Genomic DNA, 24,008 nt, shown 5'->3' on the forward strand with positions numbered 1-24,008 from the left:
AATGAAACACCAAATGACGCACTTCAGTGCTAATCTGGACACCCAGTCACCCTACCCTAACTCTGGTCAGGTGAATCTTTTGTTTTTAAAAGGAAATAATTAATACAAATATAGTTATATATTAATTGTAATGATTAGAAATGTTTGCACATGGACACCTTATACAGAAAAATGTAAGACATTTTGGAAGGCAAGTAACTGTCATCTTCATATTGGGATAAACTGATCCTTCCTTCGTTAGTAGGCCTATCTTTGGAGACATGTAGGTCTACGTATTGGGATACATTAACAAACGTAATCTTTTTCAGACAAAAGAGCATAGTTGTATTTGGTCTTCTAGCTTTTTATTTCTATTGATTTTGAGAGAACAATGCCAGCATAGTTCGCATGACACTAATGGGCCAATTTTTATGAAATACTTAATCCATAGTTTATCCAAGGCAGGGTTGGGAAGGTTACTTTTGAAATGTAATAGATTACAGATCACAAGTTACCTTGTTATAATGTAATAAGCTATGAAGCTATTTTATGTAATTCATCAAAGGAATGTAACGTATTACATTTGATTACTTTATATTACTTTTTGATTGGCAGAGGAGAGGACATTTATTTTGTAATTTAAATAGATAGAGTTACTCACCAACCCTGATCCTAGGTTATACGTAAGTTTTGTGACTGTCAGACCTGAACAACCATATTACATACAATATCTGCCGTTTGCGCAAAACAGATGACAGTATAGGAAATAACCTTAGCAGCCATACTGTTAATGCAAAGTCCTTACAAAACACTTAGCAAGCTAAATAGCATACACTCATTACTATTAGGTTACTGACTAGCTAGTTAGGTTAGGTTAGGTTAGGTTAGTATAGGTCTATTAGTTTAGTATAGGTTACTATATGTGTATTATATGTTTAGCAGATTGTATTGTATATTTATTTTGTATATTTAGTAGGTTTATTATATGTTTATCATATGTGTAATTTATGTTCAGAGTACTTATATGTTATGTTATGTTATTTTATGTTAGGCTATGGTAGGTTGTTGTGCGGTGTCTTGTCTTAAGAATTTCAGTGCCCAGTCTGACTCTGTGTTGTTCTGTGCATCTGACAATAAAAGACTTGAACCTGAACTTGAACTAGTTGTTAGAATTGACAACCCATTTATCTGCAGGGACAAATTAAACTGTTGCCATACCTACTTCAGTCAATGTAACAGATTCTGACTTACCACTGTCTTGTTTTTCTTCTTCCCCTCCTATCTCCTGTGCTTCCGTCTCTAAGTGTACGCAAGGTGTTGCTGTGCAGTAGCTTAATTAAACAAGCTAGTGGTATGGGGTGTCTATATATGTCATTGCAGTCTTCTGCACAAAATCGTAGCTAAGCTAGTGCCATAAATCATGTCTTGGACCAACAATAAATATTCAGATAAAATGTATTCATTCTGGAAAGAAATACTGACAGATGCCCTGCCCTTTTTTTTCAAAAGAAGTTATTGAAAATACGCCAAAAGGAATAGAAGAAGATTAATGCATCACAGTTTATGTCAAAGACTAGTGCATGACACCTTGTTTATGCTTCATTTGATATGACATATATCAACACAACAGTATGCATGAATCAACCATTTTTGAGTTATGTTTTATATGCAACTAGTTTTCACATCATTTTCAAATTCATGTTTGATTTACATTTACATTTAGTAATTTAGCAGACGCTTTTGTCCAAAGTGACGTACAAGGGAGAGAACAGTCAAGCTGCGAGCAATAGAGACCTAGTGTAACAATAAATACTACTTTACATAAGAAATAGAAGAACGAAATAGAAAGGAAAACCCCTGGACCAGCCAACCGTCTCTCCATCCCCATACGCCTCTGTCACATCGGCAAGAACAATCCCATTGTCTCCCTCACTGCCTTGGTGGACTCCGGCGCGGCAGTCAACCTGATGGACATCACCCTGGCTAAACAGCTGGGGATTCCAACCACCCCGGTGGCCATTCCCCAGGTGGTCCAGGCATTGGATGGTCGCCCTTTGGGCTCTGGACATCTGGAGCGGGTGACTGTTCCTATGGACTCTGAAAAAGAAAAGGCCATCGTGGATTGGCCAATACCCACCACCATCAAGCAGGTCCAGGGGTTCCTGGGGTTCGCCAACTTCTATCGGCGGTTTATACGAAATTATAGTGCCCGGGCGTCCCCGATCATAGCGCTGCTTCGGGGGGGTCCCCGCCTGTTGTTGTGGACGGAGGCTGCTCAGAAGACCTTCGAGGACCTCAAGCAACGGTTCTGCACAGCACCGATCCTCACTCTCCCAGATCCAGCCCTGCCTTTTGTGGTGGAGGTAGACGCTTCAGACTCTGGGGTAGGGGGCGTGCTGTCACAGCGTACAGCAGAGGATGGCAAGCTCCATCCATGTGCCTTCTTCTCCCGAGCTCTCGCCCCGGCGGAGAGAAACTACGACGTGGGTAACAGGGAACTGCTAGCCATCAAACTAGCGCTAGAGGAATGGCGTCACTGGCTCGAGGGCGCAGCCAACCCGTTCCTCATATACACCGACCACAAAAACCTGGAGTACATCGGGGAGTCCAAACGACTGAACCCCAGGCAGGCCCGCTGGGCCCTTTTCTTCAGTCGTTTCGACTTTGTGGTCACCTACCGCCCAGGTTCCAAGAACGGGAAGGCCGATGCCCTGTCACGCCTCCATACATCTGAGGCCGAGCCAGCAGCATTGGAACCCATCATCCCTTCCTCTAAAGTCGTGGCAGCCGTACGTTGTCATCTGGAGGAGGAGATTCGACGGGCACAAGGACCGACACAGGCGGCAGAGATTCTGGTGAGAGAGGTGGTGCGCTACCACGGACCCCCAGAAGATCTCGTCAGTGACCGAGGTCCCCAGTTCGTGGCACGATTCTGGAAGGCCTTTTGGGGTAACTTGGGAGCTTCAGTCAGCCTGACCTCGGGCTACCACCCCCAGTCCAACGGGCAGACGGAGCGAGTCAACCAGGCACTCGAAATCTACCTCCGGTGCTATACATCCAAAGACCCCACCAAGTGGAGTCAGAACCTTCTGTGGGCCGAGGTTGCCCACAACCAACAGTGGAGCGCTGCCACGGCAACCTCACCCTTCGAAATCATGTGGGGATATCCCCCTCACTTGTTCCCCTCCTCCCCAGAGAATGGGGATGTGCCCGCGGCTCACAGCTCGGTGGCTCGCCTCCGCAACCGCTGGCAGCAGGCTCGTCGGGCCCTGCTCCAGTCTCAAAGACAGATGAGGCAACAGGCAGACCGGCGACGACGACCAGGTTCGACCCTGAAGATTGGCCAGCGAGTCTGGCTGTCCACAAAGGGCCTGGCCCTAAAAGGGGAGACCCGAAATTTGGCCCCACGGTACGTCGGACCGTTCCGGATCCTCCGCAGGATATCCAAGACGGCCTTCCATTTGGAGCTGCCACGTGCAATGCGGGTTCACCCCGTATTCCATCGTTCCACACTACGCCCAGCCACCTCCTCCCCTCTGTGTCCAGAGCTTCCAGCCCCACCACCCGCCAAGTTCATCGCCGGAGGTCTCACCTACACCGTTCACCGGCTTATGGATGTACGCAAGGTCGAAGATCCACGCAGTACTTGGTGGACTGGAAGGGGTATGGGCCGGAGGAGCGCAGCTGGATCCCCGCCAAGAACATTATGGACAAATCCCTCATTCAACGGTTTCGGGCCTCTCCCCCTGGGCCGTCAGGAGTCGTCCCTCGGAGGGGGGGTCCTGTCACGTCTGTGCAGGGTCGCCAGTCCTCTAGAGGGCGACACTCACTCTAGAACACCTAACACTAACCTTTCTTCTACACTGGGCTACACCTGAGGTGATTACTACTTCCTACTTAAGCACTGGGTGTCCTTCCCTCTTCACTCGGTCATGGAGTCTTGTGAGTACAGTTACCTTTCTTCTCGCTTCTCTTACGAAGTCTTGTTTGGGTATCTCAACCCTGTTTATGGAATGCTAACGCACTCGCGATTAGTTTAGCATAGGCTAGCCGCTAATTGCCTTTGACTGTTGCTAACTCTGTGCATCCACCTCAACGTGGATAAGACTTTTCCTGTGGATTACCTTTGTGGATTACCTTTGTGGATTAACCTTCCTTTGGACTAATCGTTCTATTGTGGAACATACTTGTGTTTATGTATCCGGTGAGGTTGTGAACTTTGATAACCTTGCTGTGTTTGTAGCTTGGGGAATCAGGCTAGCCAGCCTGCCCAACCAGTCAGGGAGTGAATAAACTCAACTGTTTCATCAAACCTGCAGTTTGCATGTGTGCCTGAAATTCCCGGCCTGATAGTTTCAAAAGCTTCTTAAAGGTAGAGAGGGACGCCCCTGCTTTGATGGTTATGTATTGATGGTTATGTGTGCAAGGTTTTTACTTGCCTTTCAGGTAGTTGGTGCGCTGGTTTTAGACCAAAACTTACTCCATAGATGTGTGCCAATTCAATGAAGAACAACTTTTAGAACAGGGTAAGATCGGTGTTTTACATTAAGGGAGTTATCTCCAGTGTCGTTAACATAATTCAGATTCAACATCCCAAGGATTACTTAATGCAAGGTAATCAGATGTATTTAAAAGGCAGCTCTTGCATGACAGTGCACAGAGTATTTTCTTAGTGACGGTGCATTGCTAAAGAATAAAGACTCAGAAAGAACCAGTAGCAGTTTACTGTACTATGCCGTTTGGAAATTCAAAGCACAAAATGTGAGCTTGGAAATTCTGACCCAGAAAAACGGTCTCTGACCTTGCCAGAGCTCTGGTTCTGGGGTGGGTGCTCCATTGCCACAGAGCGGATGCTGCGCCTGCCTGTCGTTGGCTTAATGACGGCTTAATCTGGGAGTTCCGCTCTGCTGGCTCATTACCTTGATGTCACATTCAGACTCGATGGACACGGAGAAACAGACCCAGTGGAGGAAACTGTCACTTACAGCCAGTATCCTTGGTGAGAGATTGGGGAGGAATGGTTAGAAGTTTGTCATGGCTGTCATGGCTCAGTGCCGAACTGACTGGCTGGGTTGTATCAGGTACACCAGAGACTGTGAGACGGCCAGCTACTTGTGGTTTTTAATCGGGGTAAAAAAACATGAGCATACTTAATCCTGTGCCATGAAGCAGAACACAAAAGGCAAGAACATGCCCAATGATGAACTGAAGACAGATACTAGTGAAGTACTAACCCAGAAAGCGGGCCCTTTGGGTTTTGGGTGTGTCTCCCAGGGGCTGAGAGCATCGTCTCCATGGCCGACACCTCTGTCACGGTGGACGACCTTGAGGGGGAACTGTTCAAGATCGAGAGGATTCGGGACATCCTGGTGCGGCGAGAGTCTGAGCTGAGATACATGTGAGTGCATCTTCCCTCTCTCTCTCTCTCATTCACACATGACAGTTGAGCCACGCGGTGCTCCAGTCTCTCATGTCCCATCCGAGCCTCTGTGGCTTTCGAGGTGTGTCATTACGTCATGATTTATTTGGTGTAGAAATAACTGTTTTCACACAGCCAATACGGTCAACAGTGCAGTACTTGTACAGTGATGCGCATCAAGGGAGAGAGAAAGTGGTTTCACTCAAAAGCTTCACCCATGTCTCACTCTAGTCAGCCATTGTAACATTTCAGTTTTTATATTCTCTAAGTCCAATTAAAAGCAACAAATACAAAATGAATATAAGATTCATTGGATTATTAAATATTGGAAATCCTTATTAACTGATGCATTCATTCTGATTTTTCTCCTTCACCAGTAAAGGTATAATATACCATGTGATGTGGCCCTGTCATCACAGTAGCTGACATGGCTTTGTGGAAATTGTACTTTACAGGTGTAAGGGATATCTAAACGTATTTGTGTGTGTGTGTGTGTGTGTGTGTGTGTGTGTGTGTGAATGATTTATGTTGCACATGAGATCTGCTAGTCCTGGGAGAGTCACACCTATTACATGTTTCATAAGGAGAGTTTTTATCCAGAATTATTATAATTAATTTAACACCCCCTGTCTTGTTCTATCTGTTCATCTATTGAATGAGTGAGATGGGTGGGGAGAGTGGTGTTTGCAGGCTACAGTGGCCTTGTTATTTATTCCCACTTTTAGCTCTTTGTCGTTTAAAATGTACATCTAATGAACCTGCTGTGACCTCGGCCGCCTCGCTTGAATAGCCTAATGCTCTCCCTCTCGTTCTGTGCATTCCACGGTTAGCTCATCAAGTTGGAAAGCCTAAAAGATGCAGTAAGAAATTAAATGCTTCTAGACACACAATAATGAGGTAGTTCTGAAGGACAATTACTCCTGTGTCTTCTGTATTCATGCTGCGTGTGTTGACAGTTTAAAAGGCCAGACGCACAAAAAGGGCTGATACTGAGGATATAGGAAATGTAAACATGTACAGCAATGTATGTCATCAGTGGCATTTTCATTTCTTGGCAATAAAAAATTGTGTAACTCGACGCGTATTACTCTACAGTGGATTGATTCACACAAAGGCGAGAACACGTATGCCTACAATACATTCTTGTGCTTCTCGGCTCTCAACGGAAACAGAAAAGAAGAGATCCCAATTAACTACCTGAGAAAACACATCAGATCATACTGTGGTTATTCTGTAATCAACTGATTTCTAATTATCCATAGTTTCTATTGAAATTCTATCTGAGTGACTAGTGTGACTCTGTGCCAAAGGTCTAACATGCACTGCGGCTCAGCAGATGGTCATGCCACTACTCAGGTGATTAAGCGGGTAATTTGTTCCAGTTTGCCCCCATTGCCAAAATGACTTTGCCAAGGACTCTAAAAGTGTAACTGACAGATTTCATATATTTCCATGTCGATTTTGTGTCGCATCATTTGATGCCAGCGTTTTTTTTGTATTCAATTGCACATAAAACAGGTGTTGTCGGTGACCATCATAACGTTGACCATTTCTTTCAGTTTAAAACCACACTTACAGATACACCAGTAGCAAACAAGGGAAGGGCAATCTGACTGAAACCTGTAACAGGTTAGGCTTATTCATTTTCTTCTTCTCTCCACAGGTATAAATGAGTAAGCCTGGGCTTCTCAATAAACCTCAAAATGACCTCAGGACCTCTGGTCGGTGAAAGGGTACAATAGGTGTTAGCCTAGACTGCAAGCAGCATAATCTGTGTACAGATTGAGAACACATGTGCGTGTGTGTGTGTGTGTGTGCCTGTGTGTGTGTGTGTGTGTGTGTGTGTGTGTGTGTGTGTGTGTGTGTGTGTGTGTGTGTGTGTGTGTGTGTGTGTGTGTGGGTGTGTGTGTGTGGGTGGGTGGGTGTGTGGGTGGGTGTGTGGGTGTGTGTGAGCAAGTGAAAAAAGGAAAAGGCCAGTGAGGTGGGATGAAAGAGGAAGTAACATGAAAGGGAGACCTTGAGGACAAAACTAGGTCTGGAATACACTTTGGCTACTTTGTCCACATCAACTGAAATATGTCTATACATTGCTATTTCAAATTTAATTTCCATCAATTTGGTAATCTCTTTTTCTTTGAATCACAGGATTTGTTGATAAAATGCAGATGGGTTAAGCAATAGATTTGGAAAACAACCTTTTTGAAGCTGTGAACCATGTTTCACATTATGTTGTTCAAGTTATGTTCACACCTTTCGATCCATAGCTGAAGTAAACAGGTTCAACATTTAATTGCTTTACACTACAATGGTATTTTCAGCTCCGACACAAATAGGGTCAGAAAGAGCACACAGACGTAGGCTTCTGCAAAGTGTTAACTGGTATGACTCGTAGCCATCTGTGGTAAACCTCCCAGGAGATATGCTCGTTTATCTCTGCCCAATAGAATGTTTTGACAAACAAATCCATCCACATCAAAGTTATTACCCTCTGCGAGCTGTGTGGACAAAGGATATGAAACGTAGTGTTGACTTTCATTGCATTGCTTGCAACTGTTTCATAGAAAAAACATAGATCTGTCTAACATAAGAAGTTGAAAACTGAGGGCTCAAGGTCAAGTTTTTGTTGTCCAACAATGAAAATGCCAGGAAATTCTAATATTCACAGGTATTTCATGCATGTTGGGTTTGTGAGAAGGGATCTTTTGGAGTTAAGATGAGACTGACGATGCTGCAAATATGCTGAACAAGAAGAATTTCATATGGAAGCAGAATGAGTCATAGTCCCTTTGTTACTGTTTTCTCAACAGCATGCCTGACCCATGTTAGCCCATGTTAAAGCCACCATGCTATCAGCGCCTGAGAATCATGTATCTGGATTTGTTTGGAAGGATCCGATGTGAAAAATCATTCTTCCTTCACCTTGACCACCACACCCTTCCTTTACACTCCCAATCATCTGTATCACTAGTCATCATGGAGGCTTTTTATATCTGATGTCAACTGAGCGCTTGCTGATTTAATTACACAGCTTCCATTCCCTGTTTGAAGAGTATAGCTCTGTAGGGAAATCAGCCTTGAATGAATATGTATACACGTGTAAGTACTTATCTTTCAACAAAAATAGCGTTGCTGATATCCTTGGATATAATCACACTAAGCATAGTATGAAATGGAATATCATTCATCATTGTCTTAGTACTTCAGTACCTTAGTACTTTTTTCACATAGTTCTGTCTCTGCAATGTTGCCCGGTAAATGTGATATCAAACACTATAAAAGGTATGTCATAATACCACAGTGGGAAAGGTGACAAGAACTGAACCGGATGAATTCAGGTAGTTTGGGATGACAAAAGAGAAGACATCACCTATCAGTAAATAACAAGTTTGCTTCTCTCTCAGGATGGACGACATTCAGCTCTGTAAGGAGATCACCAGACTCAAGAAGGAGCTGCAGAAATTAATCCCTATCCCTGGTATGCATCTGAACTTCTTTTCGGCACTAAAATATATTTGCTCCATCATCTGAGATTGTGACAGCTCAGTTTCAGTTTTTGTTAAGTGATTGCTTGGTCTTTTGTTTCAGCATAATATACCAACAATGTATAAATAGTATATATAAATAATAAAACAAAGCACAGAGGTATAGATTCTATTCCTTTGGTATCGCCCTCTGTAACATGTACCAAATGAGGGTGAGGTGAGTCCTCTATGGTCTCCTGTTAAACAGACAAGGACAAAACTAATGAGGACCGGCAGAAAGAAGAGAAGCTGCTGCAGCAGATTCACAAGCTGGTGGAGACGCGAGACTTCTTGGTGGATGACGTGGAGTTTGAGCGACTGAGGTACCTCCAAACCCTTTGAAGCACCCACCTCCTCTGCTATCTTCTCATCCTACTCTCTCTCACTATTGAGCGAGACTGCACCCCCCCCCCCCCCCACCTGTTTTCTCTAAATTACAGTCCCACCTTAATTGTATGGAGTAAGACAATCGATTCATTCACTGGCAGTGTAGAAATTGGAAGGGTTTCTCACAGCTCTAGACTTGGCAGACTTCAGGCTCCAAAGACATTTGAAATTTGAGACCATTGATGTGCATCCGAGTGTGCATTTAGCGGGAGTGGCTGGGTGTGACATCGACTCACACTTAAAAAAGCAGACCCCCAGCCTTAGATAATGACAGTCTGTGTGCTCATGGAATTTTGGGCAGTGTGGTGGATTACTTTTACACTGTTGGGAGTGCATCGACTAAAAGATGCTTTAATCATTTAATCTTTCTCTCATATCCCCATCTCACCCTTCTCACACAAACATCTTAACACCAAATGGATGGTGTGTTAAAAGGAGTAAATGTGTTTTCAAAACACCAGCGAAAAGGATCGCATTTTCAACACCTTTCCAGTTCATAGTTTAGGACACTGTCACGATGAACTCCCCTATATTCTGTATTTTATAGACATAGAATGACAACGCACGCACACACACACACACACACACACACACACACACAGAGATGCACAGTATGGATTCACCTATCCTCCACATCACACAGCTGTCATGGGAATATGCCAGTGAGAGTGGCTTAGCAGACAGCTTTCAGTGGCAGGTGACAGAAAGAGGCGTTTTGTGAAGTGCTCAATAATTCAAACACTGACTGGGGCACAGAATGTGGGCAGTCGGAGCCCTGTTGTGTTCTCTGTGCAAAGTAGGCGAAGCCTATAGGCCTAGTCACGGTTTAATTTAATTTTAATCTACTCTTATTATATCAGCTCAGAAGGCTCCAGGACTTTCCAAAGGTTGTTTGTATCTGTCATGGTAACTTCATAGCACAGCGATGTTGACTAAAGCTCATATTTACACACACACACACACAAACACTCACACACACACACACACACACACACACACACACACACACACACACACACAAACACACACACAGATGCACAATATGGATTTGTCCATCCTCCACATCACACAGCTGTCATGGGAATGTGCCAGTGAGAGTGGCTTGGCTGACAGCTTTCAGTGGCAGGTGACAGAAAGAGGCGTTTTGTAAAGTGCTCAATAATTCAAACACCTCCTGAAAATGAGGACGTAGGCCAGAAAGTCAAGTTGTATTACACAGAGACACATATGCATGTGCAACTGAAATGTAATGGTTGCCTCCAAAAGTTTCACCTTACATTTGATGTTTTTTATCTTTTTGATGTGCTGTATGTTGACACTGTACCAGAAGGCTGACATCTGCTGTATAACGCTCTCTCTCTCTGTCTCTGTCTATGACCTCAGGTCAAAATTAATACATTTTTACATATTTATTCACTTGTGTCTCTATGTCGGGGCTACCTGCATGCATACGCATTCTGTCTAACTGATGCAGCTGCCCTCTTCTTTTGAAATGCAAATGTGATCAACACCCAAATGCAGGGTTGCATTACGGCACCTCATGTAAGCAGACCCAAATGCAGGGTTGCATTATGGCACCTCATGTAAGCAGACCTCTGTTTCTGTGTCCACAGGGAGAGAGAGGAAGACAAAGAAATGGCTGACTTCTTGAAGGCTAAATTTCCCATGAGCTACAGGAAGAGCAGTAAGAACACATTAGCATTGTTTCCATGGAGCTTAACAGTGAACTCCTGAGACCTCAGTGCTTTCTCTGCTCTACGAAACACTATTTCATACGTGAACACATACGATTTCCATCAACCTTTGACAGAGATCTGTTATTCAGTATGAATGTATCGTCACAAGTGCCATGATAAATATTTATGCTTTCTCTTCTGCTTTCTCTCTCCTCTCCAGATGCTCCCAAAGACCAAAAACTGACCCCCAGTGCTCTGTCTCAGCAGGCCTCCTCTCCGTTCTTCACAAAAACAGGGCTGACGCTCTTTAAAGAGTGCTGTGGGTTCACCTGCTCTATCATGTAGAGCAAGAAAGACGCATAGAGCAAGAGGGAGTGTGTGTGTGTGTGAGAGAGAGAGAGAGAGAGAGAGAGAGAGAGATAGGAACACTAATAGTTGTTCAGGCGACATTACTAACGACTTAGTTTAGGGAGAGTCCTTAAGTATGTGAAATACTTCTGTGGGGTTCTGCTGGGAGTTCTGTTGACCTGGGTAGTGTGTGTGTGTGGGTGTGTGGGTGTGTGGGTGTGTGGGTGTGTGTGTGTGTGTGTGTGTGTGTGTGTGTGGGTGTGTGGGTGTGTCTGTGTGTGTGTGCCTGTGTGTGTGTGCAGTTTTGTCTGAAGTTAATATGAGTGATATTTATTTTTTACCTCTAACATCATTATTCAACACATATATTAGGGTTATTCTGAAGTAATGTGTCAACACTCTTGAATACTCAGTAGTTGCTGGACAGCTGTGTAGCCATCACATGAATGCAAAGCTCATTATGCAAAGGCACAGTGGGTTGACTAGCAGCAAGCAGACAACCGCGCACAATGTGTGATCTGTCTGGCTGTCTGTGTAGCAAGTTGCTGAGAACAATAGTTTCATCATTTAAAGTGGTCCTGCAGGATTCAGTCACGTTCAGTTCTCAAGGGAAATCTAAAAGCAGTGTTCTGAAACTTGAGTGTTCACTTTAGCTGATGCCAACTGAGCCACAGGTCTCCAAGAGTAATTAAGTGGTCACATCTTTTTAATGTTGAAGAGCTTTCTCCTTTCACAAAAAGTTAAGGTTTTGTTAAGGAGATATATTGAATGCCTATAATGTGATGTAATTATTACCTTGTAACTGGCGTATGACAGACAAAGAAGTTCAGCACAGAATTAAACCATTTTTTGAGAATTTATTGGAAAAGACGGTGAAGAACTAAGACCACATGAAAGGTGTCAAAGCTTCCCCTCAACTACTTGTGATCACTCTGTATTTATTCTGTTTGCCAAATCATGCCAAACCATACCACAAGAGGAGGATATGGAAAACGCCATAAATGCAGTATGAAGAAGTACATGTCACAAAGACTGCTGTTTGACCTGTGCATGTTACTTCCCAGCTATGCTTTTGATGTAGGACATCGGTCTCAAGTGCTGTCCACTCAACAAAAGACTAATTTTAGCTAATGTATTTTTTCATCATTTTTATTTATTTTATGTATTGCAACTTAAATGGCTATTTCAACTCTATGTTAAATGTAGCAGAACTCCATGCAAAGATGTTACACGGTTGTGTGTGTAATGTATATGAAATTCTTTTCAGAGAATTCCCATACACAACTGCAGTGTGGGGAGACCTATACAGTGTGATATTGATGTCTGTATAGGACTTTGCATCATTGCAGATGGGTGTTCTCAAGTAGCGCTCATGCTCTGTTAATCCAGGTGGTTTTGTGAAGTGATGTTTTCGCATGTTTTTGGTTATATCTGGTCATTTCAATTAAATAAATCAATTTAAAGTTTTTTTTATATCACCATACATGACGTCTTAATGTTTTGTGATGTCTGTGTTCCTGGGGCATGTTGTGGTTTTCAACTTCCTTTTAGCAAACTGGCCCACCCTAGCCTGATCTTGAAACACATTCATACAAAATATTTGACCATGCTCAATCATAAGAATGACATATGATAAAAAGCTTCTCATTTATGATGCTAAATTCTAATCCTCATCATCAAATACACACACACACACACACACACATGCACAGTATGGATTCCTGAAATAGTGTTGCTTGTGTTAGTCAGCTTTATGCTTTCCAAAGTTTCACACCATCTGGAAATGTGATGGTGTGTGGGACATACGCATGGGGATGATAGTGTTGTGCATGGTAGGTGGCTGATTTATTAGAGAGAGGTTTTCCTCTGTCATAGTGTGTGTGTGTGTGTGGGGGGGGGGTCTTCACACAGAGACACCTCTGCTCATTACATCATAAGCATGTCTTGGCAAAGCTTGATTGAACTTAGCCTCTGACCTTGCTAACGAGGATAATAACCAATAGCTATTGTCATGTCAACAGCCATGACATCATTATTGTTTTCATGCTGAGATTTTTTTCCCCTGTTCTCCCCATAAAAAAAGGTCAGAGCTCTTTCTAATAGCAACACCACCCCCTCTCTCCCTCCAACCCACCCACACACTCTATCCAGCTGCATGACTCATACAGGGCATGTGGGGGTGGGGTGGTGGATGCTGTGACGCATTGTGATGTGAGGGATGTAGAGTTGCCTATCTGAAGAACATCTGTACAGGGACCCATCCACTGGCAGAGAGTAAGGCTTTGATGGAGGAGATCTGACAACCTTAATCACACATTCCAGTCACGCTCCCCCTCTGGGCTCCTGGATTAGTCATCATGACTTCCCCTTACCCTAATCACTGCAATTATAGAGGTACGTCGGGAGAGTTCACTATGCTAAGTCAAACAACTGTAATATATCACATCTAGCCTCTTCATTATGGTTAGAACAGATTCACCGACTCATATCTTTCACGACACATCTCTGGTGATGAGTAAAATGCCACAATTTTATTTAAAGTCAGCACTGTCAGTCAGACACACAGCCTATTACATGTCACCTTCAAACTAAAAAATCAGTACATCCATCAGCAAACATTGTGTTCTTAGAATGTAGAAAAAGGACACAATCATTTGTCCACTGGTGCTGCAAAAATGATTTGATAATCCTCCAGTGCTCCAGCTGTTGCAAACCAAAACTGCTGGACTGAAAATGAGCGAATGCTGAGAATGCCAATTCCCAAGATTTTAGATACCAAAATCATAGCAATTAGTGGCAGGTCCCACTGGGAATGAATACCATGCATCCCTACGCTTCCATTTGAGGCTCAAGCAGCACACAGTCAATTCTCAACAGGCGTATCTGCAAGCAAAACAGAAGGTTCAGGTGCCATCTTGGTTGCTTCTCTTCAAACCACAGATACAATCATTTTGTCCCTTTGCCATCCTCCACACAAGAGCTATTTTCCACATTAGGGAAGTCTGTGTTAATGGCACTAAGGATTTTTTTTACTTCCATCTGCAGGACCAACCAGTCAAACCAAAAGCAGAAGAGGGAATCAGTGTACAGGTTCAAAAAAGGACAAAAAGCCATACACAGGGAGACCTTGAGTTTTGATTTAACAGTGAGATTTCTCATGCCACAGCTCCAAAGACACAAAAAGATCACAGCACGCCTTAATGGCATACATGTTCTAGAACTACAGGCAGTCACGCTTCTGAGTTTAGTTCCCTAGCAACCTGTCAGAAGGTGAGCCTGAGCATAATGTTGATATTGACTGATTGTAAAGGGTACTGCTTACTCACTTCTCATATTCCTTTTGGAGTTTCAACTTTGAGTGGTAGATACCATGGCACTGCAAAAGCAAAGCTAAAACAGGAAGAATGGTATTAGGGAAGAAATAAAATGGTCTGCAGTTTTCTTTGAATGCTTGTTGTGTAGTCTAAGCATGATAAAAATGGGGTATGATGCGAAGTATACAGGCACATTAGTTGTTCTCCTTGAAATGGTAAAGGCATGGAAACCCTATCAGTAGATTACATATTGAATGATGAATTCTGATTCTATTGATTTTGCCCTTATGCCACCATATTCTTCATCAGTCTCATAATTTGAGGACTGCAACTTTGTAGCGAGGCTATTTCCAAGTGGAGCATAAGCCCTTGATCCTTGCTCAGTAAATAAGACAAAACTAGGCATTGTCTTTACTTTGTCACCAGCTACAGGTAGTGTCAAAAGTTTAATTTCCCTCTGTTTGAAAGGATAACTCAAAGGTACATAGTAATATTCGCTTTCATGATACTTCTTTTTAACAGTTGATTTTTTTTGTCCATGCTCATTTTTGGCTCGTTATAGGCTTCGGTAATTAAATCACGCCCTGAAAGCACCAGATGTGGCTTGTGAGTTATTAGTCAGCAGAGGTGTTTTATTATTTTTATGTCTGAGCAACTGCTCCAGACATCAGAAAAGAATGAGTCAGACAGAGCAGTCCCTCAATAGATGAAGAGAAGGATTATATGTCCTTAACAAATCTTCCAAGGAATTGATTTCCTGAGCCTTTCCCCAAATAATGACACCTGTGGAGGCTATTTTGAGGTGCCGTCCTCCTTAAGACAGAAAGCTGGAACTGACCAGGAGTATGTCATCCCTAGATCTTGGTAGTGCTTTGACATGTGAGGAATATTTAGTTTCAGCACACCTGTTATAATGATGCTGACTGTACATCATATGAATTAGCAGTATAATATTAGAGATGATAACGATTGTGGTGTAAGCTGTGAAAGACTGCCCTCGTAAGACAGCAGGCCTACACCCCTGAACTTCCCAAGGGAGGCCAGGAAGACAGCATGCAAACTGGCCTTAGAGGCTTAGGAGGATGCTGTACAGATCAAGCATGGTGCCACTCCATATTTAATCAGTTTCATTCTAAAGACCAAAAAGTTATAGTGCGCCCCAAATGAAGTTGGGCATCATGAAGTAAGCCATAAGTTTTGCACATGGAACAAAAATGTGAGCTATCTCTGTTGACTCGTATGTCTTGCTAATGCACATTGTATGATCCTGTAGAGTGAACATGGTATTATCTCCGTTGTATTTTATGTACATTTTTCTCGTTACTCATGATTGTGAACATAAATGCAAATGCATGAAAGTGATGCAAGGATGATGTCTTCACACTTGTTATGAAACAGCGTCACTGTGTGGACAACACGTTTAATGAATGATGCTGCTGCATGGTTTTCCAATGATGCTCATTTTAGGGGTTTCGTTCAACAAGTGTATACAAGGATAATCCCCTCACGAGAATTCCAGCATACTTTTATTGTCACAAATAAGTAGTCTTCGATCGAAACGTTTAAAATAGGCATTTATCTCCTTTCGTGAGTGTGAATAGCAAAGGTTCACGAATAATTTTCATTCCATCGTACGAGAAACTTTCCCTTTAACAGGTGACGTAACCGGGTTAAGTTGGCGTTCTTCAACGCCGCCTGAACTCCCTCCTGAATAAAGACTGTGCATCGCAGAACGAAGCGAGGACACTGGTGTCCGGACCGGCGAAGTTATGGAGTTTTTAACCGGTAATCCTTTTTCCACACCAGTGGGTCAGCAAATAGGTAACTATGATATTTGAAAAACTATTAAACTAACGAGCTAAACCTAAGTCGGCAACTACACTGATCCCAGCATAGCTAAGTAACCAGTTTACCATTGTTACATTCGAATGATTTTTTTAGGATGCTAGTGCTGACGAGAAACTCCAAATACATCCTTGGTTGATACGAAAAAAGAAACGTGTAGATCGTTAGAAATATGCACTTCTTGAACCGTGTGAAATGTACCTAATTAATTGATCAAGATTGACAGTACAACATATGATTACGGTTGGACTGACACCTTCTGTATGCTATCTAAATACGGAGGCGGGTCTAACTTTTCTTAATCTTCGACTCGATTGGTGAAATGGGTATTCTCTCGGCTGGTGATAGGTGGGAGATGAGGCTAAAACTTGCATGAACTTCCTATAGCCCATGTATACAAAGTGTCAGCTGTGACCTAGTTGTAGAGTTGTATGCTATGCTAGAAGAATGATGCTACGCTGGTAATTCAAGAAGAAGAAAGATAAGAGATAAGCCAATGGGTTGATAATGGTCTGAGATATGTCTTCTGTCAATCTGATTGCATTGATTTAGTATACTCACTGAATATTTCGGTGAATACGTAGTTGAGAAATAGGTTGTTTTGGGGTGTTCTGAAGAAGATTGAAGAAGCAGGATGGTCAAACTAGTGCATTCTATCGACGTTCCATATTTTCACACCCCTCTTCACCATATGAATGAATGGAATTACATTTAATTTACCAGAATTAATGTGTGCCAAAATGGCAAAAGCAGCTGACTGTCACATGAACGTGGGATAAAATGAGAGACGAGGTTAGGCTAACAAAGAGGGATTTAAACTGCAGACAGATAAGCACTATCCAAAAGCCTGATTTGGGCACCGAATATGGTCAGTTAGAGCCCTGTTGTGTTCTGTGTACAAAGTAGGTGTAGCCTTGGCATAGTCACAGTTGAATTTAATTTTAATCTACTCTTATTATGTCAGAACAGAAGGCTCCAGAACTTTCCAAAGGTTGTTTGTATCTCATGGTAACTTCATAACACAATGATGTTGACTGAAGCTCATATTCACAAAACTGCAGTCCCCCTGCCACAGTCCATATAAACAGTAATGCCACAGTTGTGTGCAAGCCTGTATTTTATAAATGCTTGATCCAAGTATAAAGGACCAAATTCAAAGTGTGTTCTTCCTCTGTGTGCTAATGTTTTCTCCATAGAGCATGCTACCAGCCCAACATTACCATCAGAAGATTGGGCCCTCAATATGGAGATCTGTGACATCGTCAATGAAACAGAAGAGGGGTATGTCACCAGTTAGTGTCAGACGCCTCACAATAACCATGCACTATTGGTGTTTTGTGTTGTTGTGACTACAAATATATTATAGATATATTATTAGCTAACAGCACTGTTCGCACATATTTACTTTAAAGCAATTGATGCTTATGTTATCATCATTATATATTTTGCCTTTTTTACTTAAGACCCAGAGACGCGGTTAGAGCAATAAAAAAGAGGATTGTGGGAAATAAGAACTTCAAAGAAGTCACGTTGGCTTTAACAGTAAGTGCATCATCACACTTCTCTCTGTGTCCTCTCTTTTTTTAGTTCCCCTATTTCAACACCTCATTTTGTGTTTTAAATGATGTGCCTTTTTACAATATCTATTCTGTATGCCCATTGAGAATGAATAGAGCTAATGCTTTAGTGTCCTTTGTTGGGTGACAGGTGCTGGAGGCATGTGTGAAGAACTGTGGCCACAGATTCCATGTTCTGGTGTCGACCCGAGAGTTTATAGAAGGGGTTCTGGTCCGAGCCATTTTGCCCAGGAACAATCCTCCTTTGGTGATGCAGGACCGTGTACTCAGCCTCATACAGGCAAGTATACTTTCAGTCATTCAGCAGGTGCTCTCGTGTTTGTTGGGTCCCTGTGGTGTTTTTAAAAGTCTGCAATATATTTTCATCAGGCATGCATTTATGGGTGTGTGTGTCTCTTCAGGGTTTGATTCTCTTCAGGGTGTGAGTCTGTTTAAGGGTGTGTGTCTGAACTGTGGCCTTACTGTATGTCTCTCTGTGCCACAGGCGTGGGCGGATGCATTCCGCAGCTCCCCCGACTTGACGGGTGTGGTTTCTGTTTATGAAGACCTCAGGAGGAAAGGCCTGGAGTTCCCCAACAGTGACCTGGATGCTCTCCCCCCTATCCTCACCCCCAGTAGGGTAGGCTACTACATGGCACACATGAATTATGTTATCCAGGGCATTCTGAGCTCATACTTTTCAGCAGTCTATATGCACCACTGCTTTCAAACACTTTTTCTCCCCCTCTACCACCAGAGTATGGCAGATCCCCTCTCTCCTGTCACCGTGTGTTCTGTACCCCAGTCTCCAAAGCCGTCATCCCAGTCACGAAACCATCCTCAGCCCCCCCAGCCTCAGCCTCCACAGAACCAAAACCCAGATGATCCCCTCGTACTCTCACCTCAGCAGGTTTGTAAAATGCGTATTATGGGTCTTTTTGTTCCTGGTTTGTATTTTTGTAATGAACTTCCTTGTTGTACGCAGTTGGGCAGTTGGGCAGTTGGGCAGTTGGGCAGGTCCTCCCCAGAGTGCACAGTGCTCAAGTGGGCTATCTCCCGGGCCTTTCTGTGTGGAGTTTGCATGTTCTCCCCGTGTTCACAAGGGGTTTCCTCCACTAAGGACCCCAACAGAAAAAACATGCAAAATAACAGAACACATGTCCATCCCTGACCAAAGATGGACAGTTCACTTCACTTGGTTACAAGCTACAAGCTACAGCTACAAGCTGCCCACTGCTCCTGGGGGGTCCTTGAGGAAGGACAGTCCAGGATGGGAAAAAGCAGAAAATAAATTCACCGCGACCTCAGGCTTACCTGCGTGTGTGTGTGTGTGTCCTGTGTCGCCTCCATATCTGCACGTGTGTGTTCCAGTGTGTCGTGTGTGCCATTAAAAACCTGACAAAGGTCTTAATTATTATATATATTGATGAGTAGACTGGCTAGATGGGACTAATGAAATGAAGGAATCAGACCCTTGTCAATATTATCATCCATTATTTTGTTCCTTTATATCCTAATTTTTCAATGTCTCTTGTTTGGCCTTCTGTAATGAACAGTTGTTTTCCTTTGCATCTGCACAGGACAGTATTTCAGTCATTCATTGTACTGACACACACACACACACACACACACACACTTCCTTTTAGCTGTCATGATGCAAAACTGGCTCTGTGGTGATGACAACAGACATAGAAATACAGTTAGGTGACCCATGGCTGCACATGTATGTTCCTTGCTGTGGCAGCTGATGGCTGTTAAGCTGAGTCCTGTGATTACAAAGGAGCAAACAGCATTCCACCCTGTTTCAAGGGTGACACCTCTGCTTGCCGTGTTTACATCCTAAAATAGTTTGCTGGACACTTAAAGGAGTTGTGCGTCAGCACCAGAGAATGACTACATGAAGTAACATGCAGACTGACGCTAGCTGTTGTTTTGCAATGAATTAAGCGTTAACTTTTGAGAGTATCTATTTGTAATTGTAATTATTTCTCTATGAAGTAATTGAAGAAATATTATATAGTAGACTGGCAGTTGTCAAATCTGTTGTGGATGTTTAGTATTTTATTTCTCATCTTTCAGCTAAAGAGGTTGAGGTCAGATGTCCAGGTGGTGAGGGGGAACCTGACTATCATGGCTGACATGATGACTCAGATGCACCCAGGCTGTGCTCAGCTGTCCGACAAAGAGTTGCTGCAGGTGAGACCTCCTTTCCGGCAAGCTTCACCAGACCAAATCATTTACATTTACAATTTACACACATTTTATACTAAGAGATGTGTATTATCTCCTTATGTTTAATATTATCATTTGATTCACATTGTGTGATAAGTTAAGTTATGTCTCATGTTTTCCTGAAACTATATGTGGTGAAGCATCTCTGACCTTCCTGTCTGTGTTTCCCCATCTCCAGCAGTTGTATGGGACATGTAAAGATATGCAGGACAAGCTTGTGGAGCTGATCCCCCGGATCTCAGAGGAAAAGTTGATCGAGGAGCTTCTGGTCACCAACGATGAAATCAACACCACCTTCACACGATACAAGAGGTCTCCCACAGGGTTTTAGTCCTTTCAAGAGATTACAAATCAAAGCTTGATTTATACTTATGTCGGCGAAACTTTCCAATAAGTATAAATCAAGCTTTACGGTAATATAGTGCCAGTGGGTAGAGGGGACAATAGTTCATTAATTTATTCATTTATGTTTTCTGTTTAGGTTTGAGAGACTTTACACACAATCAGACTCCCCTCGGCAGGTAAGGAGAGAATCCACACACTCCATATCATAGTCTGCGTGTGTGATGTAACTCGTGTTTTGCCTGCTGTTAAAAGCTTTATTCATGTTTCTTTTAAAACCCTTAGTGCCCCACCTATGCTAACCTCAAAGACATCAGCCCATCCTCTAACCAGTCAGTTGCTACATCTGAACTCAAGCCATGCAGACAGCCCCCAATCAGCAGTCTTTCCAGCCAAATGGCAGGTCTTCGTAAGTGCCCTTTAATAAATAATTTCATACACTATGACCTTGTGTTCAGTGTCAGCATTAAGGCCTTATACAATATTGGTGTTTTGGGCCTCCTCTGTAGACACAGAAGACACGAAATCAGCTCAGAAGCAGAATCACTCTGCAATCCAACAGATAAACAGGTAGAGTCTTTAAGATATAACCAAGTGTTATCAGCACAAAAGTGGTAGGAGAATAAATAGTGTGTAGACTCATTAAGAATGACTTTTTTCCATAATTGAATAGTTAAAACATTCATACATAAGTTGGGGAACTCTTGCATGTGTTTCAGTGACCACCTTGTCAACTCTGCAGTTGGGGCTTCTAACAGTGTACGGCAAAACAGTGGAACGGTCAGTATTTGTCATCCCTCTTCCACCTGCTCACCTTTTTGAAAGGAGCTTTACTACTTGGACTTGATATCTCACCCTAACCTTGAACCTGCATACAACACAAGCATACTCTGTTCTTAATTAGTACAACACCCTGAAACACCCTCAATTAGTCGATATTGGCATTTGTGTTATACCGAGTAGAGATATACTCGCAGCTAATCTCGGTCTTGTTGTGAATATGCTGAATGTGTCAATATTCCATTACAGTATTATTTAAAAGCTTTGTTTCACCTGATCCTTTTGGATCCATACAAACATGTTTGCTTTACCCTACTACATTATTTGTCTGTGTGAAAATGCTCTCATTGCCGGCATGTGAAGAATGACAGCCCAGACTCCACCCCCCTCAGCTCCTCTCCACAGTTTGCCTGGATGATGGAAAAGGGAATGGTGGGTCTGACTGGCCTATGAGGCAATGCTCGTGTGCTTCTGGCCTATGAGGCAATGCTCGTGTGCTTCTGGCCTATGAGGCCATGCTCGTGTGCTTCTGGCCTAGGAGGCCATGCTTGTGTGCTTCCTGCTACCCTCTGCCAACCCACTGAACCCTTTGCTTTGGGGCTCATTGGCAGACATCTCTGTTGGAATCAAAGCAAGCTCTTTTCAAGGGACATGTCTTTCTTTTCCATGCACGCTTCTCTGGTTCACCTGGGAACTGGTGTGTGGATAACCTCAGGCTTCTGCATGTTCTCAATAGGTTTTGGTGGTTAAGACTCTCTTCCATCTCTTAAAGATAATATGATCTATGACAGCCTGTTCTATGGTCTATGGGAGGCTGTTCTATGATCTATGGGAGGCTGTTCTTTGATCTATGGGAGGTTGTTGCGGGTGTGGAATGGGATTGAGGACTTTTCTCAAAATCACATGGTTTTCTGGAAAGAGATTATCTGGTGGTCATACAGTCAGCATTGACTAATTGCTACCCAATGACATATTTGTGTTCCTCTATCTCTGATAGATTCCTCTCAATCAGGCCTCAGCAATGGATGACATTGAGCAATGGCTTGAGTTTGAGGACGTAAGTCAGTCTGTCCATCTCTTTATCATCACCTTGACAACATTTCTCTCTGTATTTTCCTTTTGTATTTTATATGTTCTCTTTCTCTATGATCCGATGTTTTTGATTGTGTGGAAATTCATCAATTCATTCCTTTTATTTACTGATCTCATATCTGAGGAAATATATTTTGCCAAAGTGTTCTTAAGGTAAAATCTAAAACAGGAATATTTGTCCTTGTTTCGTCGTATGTGAAATGTTGCAGGAAGAGGACATGGGAGACACTGAAGGAGTAACCAGTGAAGGTTTGTGAAAGAGTTTATACATTTCTATTTGTGTCAGACACTGGGCTGTGTGTTTCACATTATATCAGACTGTGTTATTGTCTGCATTTCTATTAATTCCGTCTATCTCCTTCAGAGTTTGACAGGTTTCTGGCAGAAAGGGCGAAAGCAGCAGACCGCCTTCCTTCTGTGAGTGCATCACAAGACCCAAGCAATTCACAGCCTAATTGCTGATCTACGAAGTACTTTTCCACAGTGTATCATTAGATACAACCCTTCAAGGCCAAACTGCTGCTTTGAGAACAGTTACTTAACATAACCCTCACCCATAGCAAACAGTGAGCAGCCAAGTAACTTCAAACACCCACAGGCAGTCATTTCAGAACTGCGTGGAGGAAAATTTCAGGTTTAACAACTAGATATCTCTAGCCATGCCCCACCTTCGTATCAGCTGATTATTTATTAAATTTGGTTTCCAGTTGCATTCATTTGCATTGCTCCATTAACACTGAGTATTGTCTCTTGGCTCTAACCCGTTACTGAAGGCTTAAACCCTTTAGATATTAACCCTTACCTCTACCTCCAGGTTAGGCTAAGTATGCTAATTAGCATAATGAGGTGGTTGTCTTGGGCATGCTTTTACATTCTGAACGCACCCCCCTGCCCTTACCTAACTATACTATTCCAGATACATTCAGGTGTGAACTGTATTACTTTGAAATCACAGTTTTAGTCTTTTAATATTTTTGTATATTAACATTTTATAGAAAACAAGTGTTAGCCAGCATTTCTTTTATTAGTTTTACAGGTTACAAAAGCACAAACTGTGTACTGCGTTTACTCCTTGAATTGTACATATTTCTCATGCACTTGCACTCTATTGATGTGATAATATAAAGGAAGTGAATATTTTTCAGACTTAATTCAATGGAAACACTACACCTGTAAATTAAAGTGAAAACATGTATTTTATGAGCGACCATTGCAAGTAAGAGTAAATACATTCCTGAATCACATTTTAGGTTGTGTAAAATGAAGACATTAATCATGGCATTCTCACCTTTAGACATGAACACGTCAGGCTTATTAAGGGGACATACTTAGCTCAACCTGCATTAGGTCAGCTTATTTTTAACCACAGAAAAACTGTTGTGTCACTGACTTCTTTACTGCACTGATGCAATGTAGCTGATAACTGTTATAAATGACAGAACACTGTCTTTTTCACATGTACTATGTGTATGTATATGTTATGGTAAGATGAAATATTAAAATTCTGATGAAATCTG

At 42.7% G+C, this 24,008-nt stretch overlaps 2 protein-coding genes across 3 annotated transcripts in view; both read left to right on the plus strand.

Moving 5' to 3' along the window:
• The window catches only part of zgc:171844 (uncharacterized protein LOC100151763 homolog), a 15,237-nt gene extending 3,833 nt beyond the window's left edge, over positions 1–11,404 (plus strand). The window contains exons 2-6 of the mRNA XM_012825775.3: positions 5,254–5,377; positions 8,800–8,873; positions 9,128–9,242; positions 10,920–10,990; positions 11,203–11,404. Of these exons, the coding sequence (XP_012681229.2) occupies positions 5,254–5,377; positions 8,800–8,873; positions 9,128–9,242; positions 10,920–10,990; positions 11,203–11,327 (509 nt within the window). The 3' untranslated portion in view covers positions 11,328–11,404. The remainder of the gene's footprint in view (positions 1–5,253; positions 5,378–8,799; positions 8,874–9,127; positions 9,243–10,919; positions 10,991–11,202) is intronic.
• A 4,847-nt stretch (positions 11,405–16,251) lies between these two features.
• On the plus strand, positions 16,252–24,008 carry tom1 (target of myb1 membrane trafficking protein). 2 transcript variants are annotated; one of them, XM_031571601.2, is made up of 15 exons: positions 16,252–16,465; positions 17,686–17,770; positions 17,953–18,031; positions 18,197–18,346; positions 18,551–18,685; positions 18,803–18,955; positions 20,125–20,241; positions 20,459–20,589; positions 20,759–20,798; positions 20,905–21,028; positions 21,129–21,189; positions 21,339–21,399; positions 22,397–22,456; positions 22,701–22,740; positions 22,856–24,008. In XM_031571601.2, the coding sequence occupies exons 1-15, from the start codon at positions 16,414–16,416 to the stop codon at positions 22,951–22,953; spliced, it is 1,386 nt and encodes a 461-aa protein (XP_031427461.1). In that variant the 5' UTR covers positions 16,252–16,413; the 3' UTR covers positions 22,954–24,008. The 2 variants fall into 2 exon arrangements, with proteins under 2 accessions (XP_031427461.1, XP_031427456.1); XM_031571596.2 differs by having other exon boundaries at positions 16,258–16,465; positions 20,456–20,589.

This window comes from Clupea harengus, chromosome 1 (assembly GCF_900700415.2).
Source record: "Clupea harengus chromosome 1, Ch_v2.0.2, whole genome shotgun sequence".
Lineage (NCBI taxonomy): Eukaryota > Metazoa > Chordata > Actinopteri > Clupeiformes > Clupeidae > Clupea > Clupea harengus.

Excerpts from the sequence above, each read along its gene's own strand:
- tom1 (XM_031571596.2), top strand. The coding sequence starts at position 16,414 with ATGGAGTTTTTAACCGGTAATCCTTTTTCCACACCAGTGGGTCAGCAA. Across the intron at positions 20,799-20,904 it reads AATCAGACTCCCCTCGGCAG|TGCCCCACCTATGCTAACCT; the intron begins GTAAGGAGAGAA and ends TAAAACCCTTAG. Across the intron at positions 21,400-22,396 it reads TACGGCAAAACAGTGGAACG|ATTCCTCTCAATCAGGCCTC; the intron begins GTCAGTATTTGT and ends TATCTCTGATAG.